Source organism: Capsicum annuum, chromosome 10, assembly GCF_002878395.1.
Source record: "Capsicum annuum cultivar UCD-10X-F1 chromosome 10, UCD10Xv1.1, whole genome shotgun sequence".
NCBI lineage: Eukaryota > Viridiplantae > Streptophyta > Magnoliopsida > Solanales > Solanaceae > Capsicum > Capsicum annuum.
Genome location: NC_061120.1, coordinates 188,464,703 through 188,485,486, shown reverse-complemented (window position 1 = coordinate 188,485,486; position 20,784 = coordinate 188,464,703). Strand labels below are relative to the sequence as shown.

The 20,784-nt window shown below is 30.5% G+C and overlaps 1 protein-coding gene, 1 long non-coding RNA gene and 1 pseudogene across 3 annotated transcripts; 2 read left to right on the top strand and 1 right to left on the bottom strand.

Annotated features, from left to right (window-relative positions):
- Positions 1 to 5,056: 5,056 nt before the first annotated feature.
- LOC107844495 lies at positions 5,057 to 6,612 on the bottom strand (annotated as a pseudogene).
- A 2,172-nt stretch (positions 6,613 to 8,784) lies between these two features.
- LOC107843446 lies at positions 8,785 to 11,983 on the top strand. Its single transcript, XM_047398649.1, has 4 exons — positions 8,785 to 9,656; positions 9,730 to 9,828; positions 9,911 to 10,272; positions 11,752 to 11,983. The coding sequence occupies exons 1-3, from the start codon at positions 9,606 to 9,608 to the stop codon at positions 10,247 to 10,249; spliced, it is 489 nt and encodes a 162-aa protein (XP_047254605.1). The 5' UTR covers positions 8,785 to 9,605; the 3' UTR covers positions 10,250 to 10,272; positions 11,752 to 11,983.
- A 1,693-nt stretch (positions 11,984 to 13,676) lies between these two features.
- Positions 13,677 to 15,816, top strand: LOC107844978. 2 transcript variants are annotated; one of them, XR_001666656.2, is made up of 5 exons: positions 13,677 to 13,988; positions 14,168 to 14,223; positions 14,325 to 14,406; positions 15,192 to 15,314; positions 15,407 to 15,816. It is a non-coding gene; the product is annotated as an uncharacterized LOC107844978 (long non-coding RNA). The 2 variants fall into 2 exon arrangements; XR_007046292.1 differs by having other exon boundaries at positions 13,681 to 14,223.
- The last annotated feature ends 4,968 nt before the right edge of the window (positions 15,817 to 20,784 follow it).

The window sequence follows — 20,784 nt, the reverse complement described above, 5'->3', positions numbered from 1 at the left end:
TTTTAATGTGAAGAAAAATACGAATATATTTGTCCAATTTCATTGTTGTTGACTGTGCTCTAACCAGAAAAGGTGAACACTAATTTTAGACCAATTAATTTTTTTCATGTCCACAGAATTTACCGTGTGACCTTAACAAGGTAATCCCCTCATAACACTTTAGGTGTTGTATTATTTCTTTCCAAGATACAGTATGAAGGATATCTTTGTTGGATTTACGGAAATGAACTACGTCATGTTCTTGATCGGACGCCAAAAATGAAACAAATCACACGACACTGTTTTTTTTTTTTTCTAAAAAAACAAACACAGAGAATAGGAAACTTGATGTTTGTTCGGAAATATTGGGTTGCCTTTATGGGGGCAAAGGTCTTTGTATTATAATCAACGAATAGGGAACCTAATATCTGTTCAAAGAAAATTGGTTGTACCTATCTGGGATTCAATCAATTTAATTTGAAGCCAAACAACGTCGATGTTGCGACAGCTTTCCTTCTATCCAACTCTATAGGCTAGTGTAAAAGTACATTCCTATTTACACCCAACAAATTCTTCTCATTTTTATAATATGGGATCACATTCTATCATTTCTCATTCATATTCCAACTCAAAATTACGAATTCGAACCACATTCCCACCAAACCCAACAATCATTAAGAAAAATTGCACGAATTGTCCTTAAAATGGAATGATTTTTAATTTTTTTTTTATTTAGCAACCTGATTTACATCTAATGGGCCATAAGTTTTCAGAAACTGAAATCACGTGCGACATAATTTGAGAGATATATAATATCTTAATTTTTTCTTTAGCAACTGAATTTATATCTAATGGGCCATAAGTTTTTAGAAAATGAAATCATGTGAGACATAATTCGATATATATATATATATATATATATATGGAATTGGGTGGGAAAAGCAGAAATCTCTCCGTTAACGTGTCTGCTTCAGTTGCTTTCTTCGTAATTTTATTATCTCATCTCTAGTTAATTATTGAAAAATTACTATAAAGTCATCTAAGTATTACAAAATTAATAATATTTAATGTTAAATTTACTTGACGTTTTATATGAGATTCATTTAATTTTTTTCTGCAAGTATTTTTGCATATTGATTTTGTTATATCACTTTTAATTAGACGTGCCTGTTCCGCTGTTTTAGTCGTGATTTTACTATGTCACTCATAATTAATTATTATGATCATTTAAGCATTGTGTCAATTAATAATATTTGATTAAAAAAGGTAAAATTGATATAAAATGATAAGTTAATCAAAAAAAATTCACAGGTATTTTTTATAAGTAGTAATTTGCTATAACACTTCTAATTAGTTGTTGTGAATCATTAAGACACCTAACTTTACTATAATTATTATATTCATCTAAGCATCATGACACTTAAATTAGAATAGAAGGAAAAATATTATACATCACACTAATGTAAAACTTAAATAATTTAAAAAATATAATTGACTATCAATGCCACAAAAGTTTAGATAACAAGATCGATATATATTATTTGAAAATTACATAAATAGTATTATAAATTACAGTAGTTAACAACTTAAAATATCTATTCAAAAAATTATTATATATTTTTTAAAATGTCATAAATCACAATAATTAGAACAAATTTTTAAAAAATATTTATTGGGCCCGTGCCTTGCACGGGCTATTGGTGACTAGTATATATATATATATATATATATACTAGTTTAGCTGCACGTGCCTCGTACGTATAACTTTTGATTATTTAAAATTAAACGATTTTATCTATCACGAGGTTTTTAATGAAGTACAAAAAGTTTAAAAAAGATATTTTATCGTAAGCACATATATATATGAGAAAAATATTTACATTGTTAGATTCGAACATACGAGAATATCAAATCTAGAAATCAAAATTCACGAATAAAACAGATGTAATAATGCATGGTGTGTTAAAATTAAAATCACTCTCTAAGTTAAAGAAAAAATAATAAGTCACGACAACCAATAGAAAAGGAAAAACAACTCAAGAAAAAGAGAGAAAGAATAACATACTAACCAAGCGGATGACAATTACAATGGTTAAAGAAAACACAAAATACAAGCGTGGGACGGGACAATATATATTAATATAAAAATATGTTGAAAATTAAACCTAGTCCTAATTTAAAAAAAGAAACTTACCATATTTTAAAGTCCTAATCCATTATCATATTTTAAAATCCTAACTCATATATTCTAGGATTCAAAATTATCTATATAATTAAATAATAATTGGAGAAAAAAAAGTTAAAAGACGATTTTGTCTATTATAAAGTGTTTTAATGAAAGACAAAAAATTCAAATCCCTTTTAGACATTCACACTTTTTATAAATTATAGATATAGATATAAATATATATATTATAGATTATACATATATAATGTCCTGTGAATTTTATTTTTGTCAAAGGGACAGAAGTACAATGACCCATCAATCATTATTATAATGGCATATCGTCACACTTGAGAAATCTTGAATTTATTGCGCTTAATTATTCTTCCAAGTTCCGATGTTATATCTTGCTTTGTGGTTTACTCATTGTATCCCAGTCATCTCAATTCTAACAAATAGTTGTTCGTCTCATTTGAATAATATGGATATACTTCAAAATTTCATAGATCGATAGATGTAGATTGAGATTCGGCATAATATATAAATATGTTTTTTAATTCGATTTTAAATTATATTTATGATTCCAATTTTGGTTGTGCATAAGTAGGTCCTTAAACTTGTATAAAATGGAACAAGTAGACATATACGTCCTATTTGGCATAATACACATAGGATGTAACGTAGGACAAGAATTGGTTACATAAGATGTCAAAACTTGTTCAACTTTATACAAGTTTAAGGGTCTACTTGTGTACACCCAAAGTTGAAAATCATAAATATGATATAAAGTCAAGTTAAAGGACATGTTTATGTATTATGCCAAAAAAAACTGAGATCTGTTACTTTAATACCCGTTTCAAAAATAAATACTTTTGTATCCAACAATATAAAGGCGACCAACATGGGTTGTGATGTAGTGGTGAGACTACTTTATTTTTAATCATAAGTCTCGAGTTCGAATCCTGAATATGGAGAAAATTATGTTGGGAGAGTCACCCAAGGGCATCGCAGTGCACGATTCGAATCAATTGAGGTTTCAATGCGGATATCGAATAATAGGTGGAAAATTTAAAAAAAAACAATATAAAGGCGGGCACGGATTGACGCTGTACTAGTAATGACACTGGTCTATTTGAAACCCGTTGGGGGTGGGGAGCGGGGAGTGGCGAGTGGGGGGCGATGCTGCATACATTAATTAATCAAAAGGAGATTTTAACTTTTCAACAAAAAATATAACATATGGAAAATGAGAGTTGAATAAACTATCGTTGCCTAACATGGATGGCTAGGAACATATACTTGCATCAATATATCAAGCTTTGTAATAATATTATATACTATAATTATAATTGCCACCTTTTGTTTTCGTTCACTTTTTTCAACGTATTATATTCTAAAGACTCTATTTGAGAGTCTCTTTTCAATTATCTATTAATTAGTCAAAAGAAATTTTAACTTTTTAAACAAAAAATATAACATATGGAAAATGAGATTTGAATAAACTATCGTTGCCTAACATGGATGGCTAGGAGCATATACTTGCATCAGTATATAAGTTTTGTAATAATCTATATCTATATTTATAATTTATAATCTATGTCTATAATCTATACACTACAAGAAAAAACTTTATTTATGACCAACATATTGGGAAAAGCTGATAATCTCGTCTCTAAAAGTATAAATATTGAAACAAGATTTTTTTTTTGGTCCTTATTTATGTATTTATTGTGAAGGTTACTAAATATGGTTCCAAAAAAATTTAGTATATGATCCCAAATAATATACAATTGAAGGTATGAGCGGAAATTTTTTATTTTTTGTTCTTTTACCAAAAATTAAAGCGCGAATTGTGTATTTGCTAAAAGTGAAAAATAGAAAAAAAATCTTTTTCTTAAAATTAAACTAGCGCTAATTGAACCCTAATCACTCCCACACTTCCAATTTCCACTCTCAATCTGCTCTCCGTGATCTCAACGAGAGAGAATTTTTCTCGCAGCTCTACCCTAAATCGAAGAATTTCAAGGTATGCCTCAACTTCTAATCGATCGATGTTGTTTTTTTTTTTTTCATTCATAGGCTGCTTGATTTTTGTATTAATATCAAAAAAAATTTTGTTTTTCAATTCCCACCGATCAGCTCTGCCTAATCTCAACGAGAGATAGTTTTTCTCGCATGGTTTTTCTCGCAGCTCTAACCTAAATCGACAAATTCCAAGTATACCTCGCTTTCCAATCAATTGAGTTGCTGTTTTTCATTCATAGGCTGTTGAGTTGCGATATTAATTTCAAAATTTTGCCTGTTTTCCAAATGATCGAGTTGTTGTTTTGATTATCTTTGTTACTTATGTTAGTGATATAAGAAGTTCCGATCTTTAGAATCTATCTGTCTGGTTGCGAGTTTTAGAAATTTGGTGAAATTTCTGTAGATAGTACCGGCCTATGCTAGCTTTTTGGTGCAACATGGCCTTAGGAAATGATGTCGATTCGATGTTAGATATGATCAGGTCTTTGCACCGTTTGTAATTTAACACTCTCTTAGTGCTGTTATATCATTTTTAAAATATCATTATTTATAAAAGCAATTAGATACACAACTTTCATTTATGTTTGACTCATTTCTTTCTATTGATACACATTTAATGTGAGAATTGTTATATCTTGAGCCTGGCAAGGCTGAATCATTAATATTAATAAACTCCGGTTCATGTAAACTTGTAGTTGTTTATTATGTTGATTGAGCAATACTTTTTGACTACATATTGAAATTGTTGATAATGTGACTTATGGAACAAGATTAATTGCCCTGACAATTGGTTATTTTGATGTTGCTGAAAAATGAAGGGGCTTATTATTCCGGAGAGTTGGAATTGTTGCTATAACCTTATTAAGACAATGTATTTGTGTGCAGTAGAACTGAATTTTGGATCAGAAAAGAGAGCTGAGATTTTTTTTTAAGATCGTTTGGAGATACAAAATATTACATGCTGCAATAAGCTTCCAAGATTTTAGATTCTCTATCTCTTGTCCTTTTCATCTTGAGCCGGGGATCTATCGAAAATAGCCTCTCTACCTCTTTAGAGATAGTGGTATGGACTGTGTACACTCTACCCTCTCCGTTCCATTCAGCCCAACCCGCTGGATCAATGAGACTACCTAGGTACGATTGCATCACTATAGTTCTTGAATATTCTTTCCTTGGCCTACCAATGTACGTTTTGAATTCATTTTCAACTGGTTCAACGTATGGACTTGCTATTGTGTCATAGAATTGAATTGAACTCCTTGTGGCCTGATTTGGGTTCGTCCTACCTTGTGCAGTCACCATGTTTTTCTGATTTTTATTCAGTTTTCTAGCTATGAGCTTGCATTTCTGGAACACAACAGCTGCATTTCAAAATATAAAATCAATTGTACCTATCACATAGGAGTCCCGATAAAACTGCCTTAGAGAATGCGCGTAAAGGGTATCTTGATAAGCATCGATACGACAACGATTTATAATAGACATATCAGCTCCAACTCAAAGAACCACAGCTTGGTGTTTTTCTGATCCTGCTGTGTTTTGTATACATATATCCTGTAGTATAAAGCCTTGGCTGATTGCAGCAAGAGTGGCAGAGAGGAAGGTGGTTGATCCATCCATAACATTGAGACTATCAGTTATTTCGCTGGAATAATAAATACATGCCATCACCAACAATAATCAAGTTCATTTTCTTCATAGTAACCTCAACATTCTCTTCATAAATCCCCTTCTTGACATAGATCAAATACCGCATTTTGCTTTTATCTGATTCAGCCATGACTGCTTCAGCAATTGTTTGATAATCCCCAGTACCCTCCTGTGCAACCACTGCATTTGCTTTAATGGCCTTACCATTTACTCTCCATCAGCTTTCCGTCTCGCATACTGATCCAAGACGACATTCTCCCTAAAAGTCGTGTAAAAACTTCCTTATTTTTCGTCCTTACAAACGCGAGCATCGCCAATGCTGCCTTATCTCTTAAGACCAACTCATCAAGAATCATTCTGTTCTCAGTAGTTGTGGTTAGTGAGCACACTACTTAGCCAGATTTGTGCGTTGGCGGTATCGCTACTTCTTCTATTACCAGGTTCTGCAATATGTCAGAACATACATGGCCTGATCTTGCCTTTGTACAAAAATAATACAGGGAAATGAGAAAACAACCAGTAGGTGCTCCGATCCGTTCAAATAAATCATTTTATGTTGTCGCTGAATTAGTTAGAAGACAAAGTCATGTTTAGCTGTATTAGTTAGAAGACAAAGTAACTTTTATGTTATCGCTCAAGTGCAGTTTGCTGTAAAGATAAGACCAAACCAGTAGGTACTCCGATCTGTTCAAATAAATCATTGTTTTACTTGTAACTTGTACTGTGGACAGAGAACTGGTTAAGACACCTTTAATCTTGAGAGTGTTGAGGAATGTTCAATTTCCAAACCTCATCTCTACTTATTGACCACTTACTATTTTTTTTTACTTTTGGCTCTTTTTGCAGGTTCACTATGGAGACTGAAAATGATGATGGATTAACTATTAAGAGTACTATGAGATATACTTTCTGCGCACCTGGAGCAATTGGAAATGGATGGGGACGAGGGCTTAGATCTTTGATTACAAAAGGAAAAATTCTGACTAAGAGTTCATTAAGTTCAGTTTATCAACCTAATGATGTAGTTAAGAAATACATCCAAGAATTTGAAACAAGTAAGGTTTTTTAATTTATTAGAGTTTTAAATTGCATAAATAACTTGAATTAAACACCATAGCTTATTTTTTGTCACAAAAATAGTTGGTTATTCTAACTTATTTTTGGTCGTCCTTTCTTGTGCTACAAAATATAATTCCTCAAGTATTAGTAATATGATTTTCTTTCTCTAGGTGCTATTGGAAAGGGAACAACATAAGGAGTTACGAACTCTACCATGTGTTCTAGTCAAGTAATGGGAACGACAATATGTAAGAAGTTTGTGGTTCAGGAGAACGAGTTTATGCCAGTTAATACTTCATTACCTCTGTCTACTAATGAGGTTAAGCCATATTTACAAGAAGTTGAAACAAGTTTTTCAAATCAAATTCCTATTGAGGGTTTTTTTGTCTCTGAAAGGTGTGGTAGCTGCTGTGGAATTCCTTCCACACTCTGTGAAGGTTGTGGTTGATACTTCTTGGCGTATTCTACTTTTTGTCGTTTTTGTTTGACTTGTTGTGACAGTTTTGTTACCTTTGACTGGGTCATGAACCTGAAATATGGCTCGTCTGTGGTAGTTATGCTACTTCACTGTATTTTCTGTTTACACTGGTTGGGAAACAGCCAGACGTATAAATTACCTGAAACTACTACTGCCAGTTAACTTACTGATATCACTACTAATGTTTACTTGCCCCAGCTAGTACCTTTTATTTTACCCATTTCAATGCAAGTGGCAAAATATATTCTGCCCAGATATCCCAGCTTTCCATTACAAGATCATAGCTGGATATGCCACTCACTCCAGGGTGCACAATGCATGTATTTTCACCCCTCAACCTAGAGGTCTTGCACAAAAGTTAAATTTCTTATATAGACCACAAGTATGGAGAACCTGATAGAATAATACCAAACTTTACTGAAACTTGTATCAACCACATTAATGACTTCAAATGAAGGGTAGAAAAGATCCTTTTTAGGAGTGAAACAATATGGTCCTTTTAGAGCTGTCATAGTAAACTTAAAATGTTAAGCTCATACAACTGTATATTTGTTTAGAAGGTTCTATTGGGAAAGAGCGAGGAAAAGGACTTACAAGCTCTTCTATGTTATCTGGTCAAGTAATAGGAACAAAGATGCATAAGAACTCCGTGGTTTGTGAGAACGAGTATATACAAGTTGATACTCCATTTTCTCCATCAACTAATCAAGTTAAGCAACGAACCAAAGAGGCTGAAGCAAGTAAATTTTTTTAAAGTCTGTTAAATTTTTGATTGCATTTATAATTTAAGTATTAGTCATATGATTTGCTTTCTCTAGAAGCTATTGGGAAGGGACCAGAAGGAGGAGATGTAAGAATGAGAACGATAAGTAAGAACTCTATGGTTCTCGAGAAAGCTTATATGCAAGTTGATACTACATTTTCTCCATCAACTAATCAAGTAAAGCAATGAACCAAAGAGGCTGAAACAAGTAAGTTTTTTTTTTCAAGTCTGTTGTGATTCCGAAGGTTTCCAAAACCACTGAAATTCTAATTTTAGCTTAAATTTATATGGTCATTTTTGGATCCCAACGTCATATAGTCATTGGGCCCAACTGGTATAATGGCCCAACGTCTATTTTTTAATTAAATTCAATTTTAAAAAAAATCCTATAAATATTTTTTTAATTATATTTTTTTAAAAAAACCAACCTCATACAAATGTTTTCTTCTTGTTAGGGGGTTCTATGAATAATATGGAATCTAATACCTAGATTTTTATGCTTCTTGTTAGGGGGTTTTAAGAATAGTGTGGGATCTAATCGAGGAATGCAATCAATGGATAATAATCCTCTGATTCTTGGGAAAGAGAACATGCAAACTAATATTTCATTGCCTCCGTTTCTTGCTAAAGTTATGAAACCCTCCAAAACTGTTGAAATAGGTATGGTATTTAGACTTTATGTATTATTAAATTTATAGAATTAGATTTTATTATTATAGTTCTTAACAAATTATGCACCTGTAGGATCATCTAATCCTAAAAAGGTAAAAAAAGTTCGAGGGAGCAACAAGTGCAAGGAAGTTGCATTACTTGAAGTCAGTTAGAAGCTGAAAGTAACCTTTTACAATAATAGAACGGTTGAAAAAAATAGCAATCTATTTTTGAGACACTTGAGAAAAATAATTCGTGATAGTAACATGTGTCCATTGGCAGAGTTATCCTGGAGTGATCTTAAGAAACAAAATTTGGATCACATAGGGCATTTGGACCTTTTTTTGGTTCGTTCTATCTAATGTTGTGTATTGATTATTGTAGAAAAAATTTGAGAGTGATGATATGAATGATCATCGTGATCATATCTTTGGATGGATGAATGAGTTGTGGAACAAATGGAGAGGACACTTGCATAGTAAGTATGTGAACAATAAGTCAATGGTACCGGCTCTTAAATGTAAACCAGAGAGAGTAGAGAAGAAGGACTGAGAGTAGTTAGTTAAGGAACATTTTTGTTCTGAAATTTTTCAGTTATTCCATTTCGTATCACTATATTACTTTCTTTATAATTGTGTGTGGATTGACTTATTTTTTCTAAAAAAATCAATGGTTCTTTTTATGTTGCTCTGTATTACCTGCTAGTTCTTCCCTATAAACTTTATTTGTTGATGCAATATCAGAATTTGTATTTGAATAGAAGCTAAGCTTATTATTTAAGAATAGTACAGGCGACGAGAAGAAAGAGGAATACAACAAACTGAGCTAATTTGACAATGCTTCATCATATTGGTAGTAAGCCTATTCGAGACATAATGTATCAGCAGGTAGTATCAAAAATTATTTTCATAAAGAACATACTTATGAGGTATTATTTGACATGTTCTCTTTGATGTAAAGGGAGGGAAAGAAGGCAATCCTCCAGATTTGGGGACTATTTTCTATGAGACTCGTAAGAAAGGCAACAATCTTGTTGAACCTGAAGTAATTGAAAAATATGTGCGTTTGGTAAATTAAATTTGTAAATTACTTAAAATTATTATGGGTTCTGATTGAAAATGTCCTTTTATCTATTATGTAGGCTCAGATCAAAAAAATTATGAAAGCAAAGCCATCTCTACTTACCATAGAGATTGTAAAAAAATGTTGGGGACCTCAAAATCGTAGTCATGTAGTTTGCTTTGGCGGTGGAGTAAAGTCGAAAGATATGAAAGGGGGCACTTCTTCAAAGACTGAATTACTGTCCGCTCTACGTTCAACTCAAGAGGACAATAAATCCTTGATTGAGGAAAACAAATCATTGAATGATCGTTTGTCAACCTTAGAAGATGAGATGGAAAAAATAAGAAAAATGCAAGAATTTTTTACTGCTCAACAATCTCATATCCCTCATACAACCTCGCCCGTTTCAACTGAATGACACTGGCTTATTTTGCTGTCCAAGTAAGTAATTATTTTACTTGGTTATCATTTAACTATATTTTGTCAATATTTTACATTTTAGAATTTGTGTAATTTTTTATATTTTTCTAAGATGGGATTTTGTTAGTTTTACTGATTTTCTGTATTTTTGGCTTGTTTTAGATGGGGTTTTGTTAGTTTTGTTGATTATGGTGTGGATGGGGTAGTGTTAATTTTGCTGATTATGGAGTGGATGAATTTGAATATCATTTGTATGAACTCTATGTTAGTAGTTGGTCATTTGTTGAAGTGCTAGTTTTGCTGGCAAAGTTATATCATGAGTATAGGTATTTTGATTGGTTGAAGGTTCTGGTCAATCAATCTTGAAGCAGGATCCTTGTAGTCCAGCTATTCCCTAGGTCCTGGGTGCGGGAGTTTTGGTGTACCGGACTACCCCTTTATTCTTGAAGTAGGAGAACTCACATTCGTGGGTTAATATTTGCTGTGTAGAGTATGGGAGTATACATTAGTGAACTTTTTGAGGAGATTGAGAAAATGGGTGTTTTTCAAGGGACTTTTCTTGATTGGGAACATGAATCCTACCCATTAATCGAAGATTCCACTGTTCTTATATTGTTTGCCCTCTTGTTTCCCACTGTCAGATTTTTGATTGATGTATTTATTTTTAAGATAATTTCAGCTCTTAATTCTGTTCACTTTTTGGCATCTGTTATTCAATTAGTTCGAAGTGATGGGGTTTTGTTAGTTTTGCTGGGTATGTCGTTGTTGTTGTTGCATTCTTTTGGTCATTTTCTAGATGAGGTTTTGTTAGTTTTGCTGATCCTGGCGTGGATGAATCTAAATAATCTCTATGTTAGTCATTGAGCTTTTAAGTGGGGTAATGTTTTAAGCTATTCCTTTGAACTGCTAGTTCTAAATTCCTATCCCGGGACAGTGTACATAAGAAATTAAATCAGATGATATTCGGGAGGATAAGTATTTGGATTGTTTGAAGGTTCTGAAAGTGCACTATCGGTCAATTAATCTTGAAGTAGGAGAAGAACTCGCATTGCTGGGTCACTGTTTGTTCATGTGTAAATAAGGGAACATACTTGGTTTCTGTTGATACAAAGTTGTTGAGATGCTTCTTGTGATATTATCAGATTCTCGAAGAGTCTAAACTCAGTAGAGCTTTAGCATGCGTAATTTCTTGTTACACTATTTATATAGAGGGGAAAACTGTAGCTATGCTAAAATGATTCAGCTTCCCTTTTACTTTGAAAAATTTTATTTTCCTATCTATAGTAATAAAGCAGTTGGCACATACATTTTTCACTTAAACAGTGCCATACTCTGGAAAAGTTTTAGCTAAAGGGATGTTAAGATATTAATGCGGTTAAGAAGAAAGTATTAGATAGCTAAAGGCATGTCATGCAACTCTATCATGTTATGTTATTATGCAGAGCTTTTGTCGTGGTTGTTTAACTTAAGGATTGACCTTTCAAAACTTTGTTCTGACAGATTTTTGAAGATTGAAACTACAAGAGAAGATGTAAGTTTAGATGATGCACAAACTTATTATTATTTTTCTAAGAGCGTTATGTAAAGCTTGATATCATATTCTAGCTCGGGATGTTAATTTGTTAAGTTTTTTTGTTTAAAAAATATCGAAACTATTGACACTATTCTAGCTCGGGATGTTAGTTGGTCAAGTTTTTATTGTTTAGCAAATATTAAAATTATATTTATTATACTTTGTCATTTTCAGTAGTAATTTTATATTTAACAATGAAATATATACTTTTATGATATTAAGTTTCAGGACGTACCATTGGTGATAAATTATAGATACAAATATAATATTGTTTGGTCTAAACATTAATTTAGGACGAGTTAGTAGCTTATCTCTAAAGGTTAATCAAGGACGGGTTGGTTTCTCGTCTCTAAAGATTAATCAAGGACGAGTTAATTGCTTGTCCAAATAGAGTAATTTAGGATAAGGTAGTTACTCGTCGCAAAAAGATTTTAGCGACCACAAAATAACTACTTTTTAAAAATGAAAATCATATATTTGGGATGACATATACGGTCTCTAAAAGTATTTTTGAGACCGGATATGTTATCGTCATTAATGACATTTAATGACCAGCTAGGGCACCTCGTCGCAATTGACCTTTAGCGAAGAAGCCTATTAGAATGAGCCACGACGAGCATTTTACCATCCTAAAAGGTCATTTGCAACCAGAATTGGACTTTTAAGGACCAGATTTCCCTTCCCTAAAGACTGTTTTTCTTGTAGTGATATCTATCTATAATCAATATCTATATCTATAATATATTAAAAGTGTGAGGGCCTTAGAAATGTAGTTTGAACTTTTTGTCTTTCATTAAAAGACTCTGCAATAGACAAAACCGTCTTTTTTCTTTCAAATTGAAAATTAAATTAAATCAAATAATTAAATTAAGAAGTCCTAATATAATATTATAAGAGAAAAATGTATGATAAATACATATTGACCCGACAAATATAGGATTCCACGTTGATCTCAAAGTTCTCACACAATTGGGAGTCTTCCTAATTTAGGAATCGAGTATTTTTTTCTTAAAAAAAAAAAAGGTCCATGAACTATTTTATTAACTAAACAAAAGTAAAATTGAACCAAAAAAAGGAAAGAAAAGGCCTCATAGATTATTTTATTAAAACATGAACCAAAAAAGGAAAAAAGAAAAACTCATAGACTATTTTATTAATTGAAACAAAAAGCTAAAATGTAGGATTCAATCAATTTCTAATTATATTTTTTAGAAAGAAAAAGAAAAAAAGCTAAAATTTAGGATTCTAATCAATTTCAAATTCTATTTGGTACAAACCCTTTCCGTACTTAAGAATTAAATAACACAACTAAAATACCTTTTATTCTCATATTTTTTTCTAAGTTTTAGGATTTTCATTAATTTAGAATTGTATTTTATACAATTTCTTTTCTTATATAAATTAAATATCACAACTAAAGTGAGTACATTTACATCATTATAAATCTCAAAATAAAGTGGCATCTCTTGCGGAAAGAGGCGCTACAGATGTTTATTAGTTTGTTAGTTGATTTTTCTTAGTTGATTTTGGAGTTTTGAGTATGACTTTTGAAGGAATCCTCAATGACAAAACGGGTTGTTTAATTTTTAGGTGATTTTTACAAGAGCCCGAATCAATACATATCTATAATCTATATCTATAATCTATAATCTATATCTATAATATATTAAAATTGTGAAGACCACTAAAAAAGTGATTTAAACTTTTTGGCTTCATTAAAACACTTTGCAATAGACAAAATCATCTTTTTGCTATTTTCTAATAATTTTTAAAATTTAAAAATTCATTAAAATTTAGTTATTAAACTTTTTCTTATTTGAGTTATGTACCTAAAATTTAGGTTTCTTTTGCAATCGAAAATAGAGACCCGTCCGTTTGGTCTCTTTATAAAATCGTCAATTGCCTCTCTCTCACACTCTCTCCCTCTCTCTACAAAACCCTAACCCTGATTTTGGGCTTTGCTTCTACCCATAACCCATTGATTTTAATTTATTTGTTTTTTTGCAGCATCTATACATCCAAGCTAAGTTGTAGGTTGTGCTAACTGCTATCTAATAGTAATGTGATTCGGCTATTCTGTGGAGATTCTGCTGTAATGTATGTGATCACCATATTAATTTAAGTCTTTGGACCCAGCTATATTTTGAATTTGCTCGCATTCACCGTATGTTTTATCAATGAAATTCTTTACTTTATTGGAAAATAATAAAAAAAAGAGAAGAAAAAAGAAGTCTCTGGGGGAAAGAGAGACGAGTCTGAACTCTGAAGAATGAATGATTTCTCTTCCATACAATTTAAGGGTCATTCCTGTTGTTGATTCATTCGTTGGTTGTTTGTGTATAGAGGATACAAACGGGAAGCTGGTCAACAGTCTGAAACCCTATTCGATATTCTTAACGGTAGTAAATTCTACCCCTTCTATATACATACATATATTAAGTATATATTGCTTAAGTTTCTAAAGTCTTATATGTGTCTTTCTTTGTCCTTTAATTTGTAGGATATGATACAAAAAAGCTACTTGTTGCTTCTGGCGTCGTTGGCTTTCTATGTGGTCTCCTCAATCCCCGTTTATCGGGGAGGTAAGCGTTCAAATATCATTCAGGTCAATATACATTATATCTATTGTTAGTTCCCTCTAATATCCCCTTCCAAATCTATCATGAAAGTATATGCTTTTGTTATTTGTTGTTGGTAATTACTAAGTTGTCTAGATGACAACCGTGCCTCAACGAGGTAAGGCTAACATGTTGTTGTCAATTATATACTGTCTATACTATGTTGTTCCTTACCCCAGATCAAACGAGAACAATCAATTATCCTCTATCATCTCCATTTCCCTCAATTTTTGCACATTACACATACCATCCATTAATCAATAAAGACATATTTAGTGCTCTTTAGGATGAGAAGATTATCCAAATTTCATACTTGCCCCAATAGCGACCTACTGATCTCTAACGTATCTATCCACCTTAACATTTGCATCTCTATGACAATCATCAAATTACCACCATAGAATTCTTATTTTTTATGAATGAGAAATCAGTCTAGGGCCGATTTTAGGATCAATGCAACCTTGGAAAGTGGTGGATAATGGTCTATCCCTCTACTCCACTTACGTATTAACTTAATTTCGTATGGTCCATGGCTCGAGCCTATTCCTAAGTGACAAGTCCCTCAATCTTTGTCATTTGAAGTAATATAACATATTCTCTTATGTGCTTGACAATAATTAAAGAATCATATGAACCCTCAGTTTTTGACATTGTTGAAACCTTATTTGTTTTTTTTTTTAATTGGTTCATTAGCTTTTAAAAATCTAAATGCTAATATCTTTTCCACTTTGATATTGGTCTCATGGCAGGGCTTTGATTGAGGCAATTGCTAATATCAAACAGAAGGACTGAAGTTGATGTTTGCACCAGTGTTTGCCACTTTCCAAGCTGTGGGTGGAAAGAAGACTAATGCCTTCTTTCACAATATATATGTATGTTTTTATGATTCCTATTTCCAACATTGTTAATATCTCATATCTCCTTTTGGTTTTGAGTTTGTGAATTGCTTCATTGTTGATGGTAGGACGGGACTTGGGACACGATGAAAGGAAAGCCTTACTATTGTTAGGGATGTGAAGGATGTGTTATACCATTCCTACTTCTCAATAATGAATGATTTGCGACTTTAAGGACCTCCTGGTGGAAAATACTATGAGATCAGGCTTTGTTGAATCATCTATTTCGAAGTTCTTTTTCCCGTCTTCTCCAATTTGAAGTTGGGTTGTCATAGTTCACGTCGTAGGAGACGACCGCCTATCTTCGATCTTTAAAGTTAATTTCTATTTTTTAATAAATTATGTTTCTTTTATATAATTTATGTCGATTGATGACTTGACATGAAGCACTTATGCAACGCACAAGATTATGCGTATCATGTATAATTTGTGTTTTATGTGCGCACAATTTATACCAAGATTATTTATTTAACCTAAATCGTTGTTCTCTAGGAACAACCTCTGAATCTGATTCTCGAAAATCTGCAGCTGCATATAGTGCGATGTGTTATAGTTTGCTCTTAAAAATTTGACTCGTGTTATGAAGTGGACAACTCCAAGTAAATGGAACAACTAATGTTGTATTTGAGAATCTGGTGTTGGTCCCTTATCATGTGTATTTCTTAATTCTGCACCATTATCACTTGACTGTGGTCATTGACCCTCCCCACTTGACCCCACCACTAAATATCTAATATTGATTCATTAATCTTATCTAATTCGATGTGGTAATTAAACTTTTCTTTATTTCTGAACAACTTAGACGTGAGAGAGTTGTTCTATATCTTTAAAGGTAGTTTTAGAGAAGATAAAATTCCGGATTATCCATGCGTTAATCGAATCATATGTATTGGCACATCTTTATGTGTTAAAATGCGAGTCTTAGTTCCAATTTTATCTAAATAAGGTGCGTTTAAATTGGAGTCTTTATCTTATGTATGTAAGACAGCCAAACATAATGACAGTTATAGACACATGATTTTTGATCCTCCCAAGTTTAATATATATTTTGATATTTATATTTATATTTAATCTGATATTATTTTAATTCTTATTTTATTTTTAATAAATTTTTGTTAAAAAATAAATGACCAAATAAAGTTAATTTTGAGATATTTGATTTTTCTTTTATTTTTATTCTAAATTGAAAAATAATACAAAAAAAAAAATTTAAAATATATTTTCTTTTAATTTAGATTTTTATAAATATGCAAGTAGTTTTATTTTTTCTTAATTATATTTTATTTTAGGTTAGTTATATTTTATTATATTTTTATTACGTATACAAAAATTAATTAGTTATTATTTTTATTATTATTATTATTATTATTTATTTTATATATAATTTATTTATTTAAATAAAGGGATCATTATCCTAAAAAAACTACCCTACCATATCTTTATTCTAACTTCTCTCAACCTCTCCCCCATCAGCATATAACTCCCCAATCCCCTCCTACGTATAGGCTACACACTTTGACAAAGCAACACAGACAGACAAGACATTAAAACGGAGAAAAAAAAAACTTAAAAGAGAAAGAGTTAGAGTTTGAGTTCTGGCTTTGTTTGAGTTTCCCGTGACGGTGTTCTTTATTTTGTATTCGGTTTAGTTTGTCATACAGGTTATTATTCGATCCTATACTATTTATTTTATATGTTTTGTTCGAAATCAAGTTATAAACAAAATTGTTCAAACGATTTTACATGTTACTTAACATGCATGGTTGATTTATTAATGTGAATTTTTATTATTATTATTATTATTATTATTATGAATCATGTGTTTAGGAACTTGTTCATTTATATATATTTGTATGCAAATTTGATGTTCTGGAACGGAAACATATTTCAACTTAATTTTCAAATGGTGATATACAAAAGGGATTAACATGATGATTGCTTGACTCAAAATACGCTATTATTTTCCATCATATTTCAATCATGAGTTTTATCAATTATCTTGCGCTTTCTCTTTTAATTTTTATAAAAGTTGAATTTGTAAAGTGTTGTACTTGAACTAACAATATAAATTAATAATATGGTCATGATAGTTTAACTTTAATTATCTTGAGTAGTTTTTCTTTAGATATGAAATTTGTTCTGGATTACAAATATTTAGAAAAATATTGACGTGTGTTGATCTAAGCAAAAATGTTATCATGAGTAGTTAGGGGAGCATCTTTTGGTCACTGATTTAGATTATTTCTTTGAAGATTAAAAAGCAACATGTAATTTTTGATAATACTACTCTAGTTTTTTTTTTCTTGTAGGTTTTCTATACTGTTTATTTAATTTTATTTAAATTTTCCAATGTAAAACATTTGCTTATTTTTTCGTTCATTGTGGGTTTATTTAACACCCGTCACAAATGATAAAAGAAAGGTGAGGAAAAATCATCTTTGTAAAGGAGCGAGATGAGTTGCGAATTAATTCAAAACTCGTTGTAAAATAAAGAGTGAAAAGAATAAAAATGGAAAGATAGAATTATTTCGAGTTTATAAAAGACAAATTAATACCTTTAACATTAGGTAAATTTTTTTAGGCAAGTTAAAATATTTGTCTCGATTAAGAATGCGGCATACGCATCTTTCTGAGACGTTTAAAATAATTCGAGGATACAATATTGCACTTCGACAAAGATTGTCTTAAAATTAATTTTCATTAGTTTAATACAAAAGTTTTAAATAGTTTTAGTATAATAAAAAATGAACGAATTTAGGCCTTAACATAATTTATCAAAAATAGTTTTAGTTAAGTATAAGTCAATAAAAGTGACCGTGATAGAACCACGTGACTCAAGGGGTGCCTCACACCTTCCCCTCGGTCAACAGAATTTCTTACCCGATCTTCTGTTTTCGCAGACCAACTAAGAGTCATTTCCTTTTGATTAGGGATTCAATAAGGTGACTTGGAACACCATAACTCAATTTCAAGTGGCGACTCTGTAAATAAAATAATCCCTATTCAATAACCGTCACTTTAATTGGAAAAACCCTTCGACGTTGATCTCCTCGAGCAGAAAAAGAGGTGTGACAACAGTCTGCGCTTGATTCAACATGAAATAAGTTAATTTATCTAATTAAGACATTGTTGATTGGTTGTAACATCTTGAGAAAGAAGCGGTAAAGATGAAAAATATTTTGGGGAACAAGGTCAACATTAATTTTTTTGGGGGAATAGGGATCAATATTAAATGATTTAAATGAATATCTTTTTTACTTTTAAAAATTTTACTTTAAAAAAAATCATGTAAGCAAATTTTAATTTGAAAATTAAATAGATTAAGTGACTTTGTAAGTACGACATTTGTAGTTGTCACTTTTGAAATAAAAATCAAAATTATGTGACTTTCTAAGATAAAACTCCTTAATCGAGTGACCACCATTTGAAATATTGAGTCCTTTCTTTTGTAATTAACTAAGTTTTTTTGAGTGAATATTCTTCATAAACACTGGTTATAATATTCTTCATAAACACTGGTTATAATATAAATCGAAGTGTTTGTTAAATAATTTTAACTAAAATTAGGAGTATTCATACACGTGCAAAGCACGTATACTAAACTAGTGTATTAAAAGTGTGAAGACCCTTAGAAAAGTGACTTAAAATTTTTTCCCTTCATTAAAAACTCCACAATAGACAAAACTGTCATTTACCATATTACTAAATTATTATTTAATTATTTTATAATAATTTAGGTGTCCTATTAAAATTTAATTATTAATCTTTTCTTATTTAAACATAATTAAAAATACTATTAATTTTCAAGGTTATTAATCTTTTCTTGTTTAAACATCATTAAAAATATTATTAATTTACATTTGACGAACTAATAATAAATTAATCTTTTATGTAAAAAGACGTAACCAAATACTAATAGTTTTATTGATTAAGATGAAACATTTATAATGTCAAATTATATCTTTTAAATAGATACAACATTTATTTTAACTCAATTGCTATTTTTTTATAAATTTATTTCTGTATATATAATTATACTTATTAATACGAGATACACGTGCAAAGCATGTACACTTGACTAGTATATATATATATATATATATATATAAAGGAGAGTTTTAGCCAATCATATGTGGCATGCCTTAGAGGCTTCAAGACCTATTTATCTTTTTTGTGATTTTTTTGACCATTTTTTTTTAATTTTTAAAGATTAAAAATTTAAATAATATTAAAGATACTCATATTAAATAATTTTCATCACCAATGCTATTAAACTTTTCTTATTTATGTGCTATGTAAAAAAAAAATTATTTATTTTTGGACATTAATTGAATTTTCTCCTCATTTTAAATATTTATGTATTTAAAGAAAACTCAAAAGTTGCTATATATATCTATATCTATAATATGTTAAAAGTGTGAAGTCTCTTAGAAAAGTGATTTGAACTTTTTGTCCTTCATTAAAAGACTCTTCTTTAGACAAAATTGTCTTTTCACTATTTTCTTTAATTTATTATTTAATTATTTTTATTATATTAACTACACTCCTAAAATATACAGGACACCTAAAATATATGGAAGAAAAATCAATTAATATTTTTTTGTACTAATCAATTAGAAAAATACTCCTAAAATAGGATAGAAAAATACTCTGAAAATAGGACTCTATTAAGGAAATACTTCTATAAATATTAAGATGCACGTTAAACTAGAGAAGAAACTGGTTTACTTATTAAAAAAATATGATTGATGCTCATCTAACTTGATTCGATTGCATGGGTAGATTGGTGGATGCTTAATTTCTTAACCCTCAACTTCTTCACTATTTTTGTCAACATAATAGAATTCAACATGTGTGATATATATATATATCTTCTTTACTTAATTCAAGTCATTCGTTAGTGCCAAAATTTTCGCTCAGACAAAAATTATTTTCATCAAAACTGAAGCTTTGTGGTCACTATTGTATTATTTTATTGTAGTTTATAGGCCGTAGATGAATTTACAGGTGGTAGATGAATATCAATCCGATTTGGAAAATTTTTTTAGGTCGTAAAGGTAAAGTTTAGTTGTATTATTTTGATATCTCTATTGTCCTATTATTTTGTTATAGTTTACAGGTGGTAGATGAGTGGTAGACAACTTTGAGAAATTTTTTGTGTAAATGTTAGATTTAATTATATTGTTTTGATGTCCCTATCATCATATTATTTTGTTGCAGTTTATAGGTGGTAGATGAATGTTGATCGGCTTTGAAAATTTTTTTTGGTAAAAAGTTAGGTTAATTAAATAAAATTTTTAAAACATGTTGAATTTAATTATTGTATTCATCTTTATTATTTAAACAAATATCCTGTTTAGTATAACGTTTGAACTCAATAAAGTGAGGTACACGCGCGAGACACGTACACTTAAACTAGTGTCTATATATATATATATATATATAT

Bases quoted from the DNA above. Each gene is read 5' to 3' on its own strand.
- LOC107843446 (XM_047398649.1), top strand. From the start codon at position 9,606: ATGCTTCATCATATTGGTAGTAAGCCTATTCGAGACATAATGTATCAG. The intron at 9,657-9,729 runs GTAGTATCAAAA...TTTGATGTAAAG, and splicing joins GAGACATAATGTATCAGCAG to GGAGGGAAAGAAGGCAATCC. The intron at 9,829-9,910 runs GTGCGTTTGGTA...TCTATTATGTAG, and splicing joins CTGAAGTAATTGAAAAATAT to GCTCAGATCAAAAAAATTAT.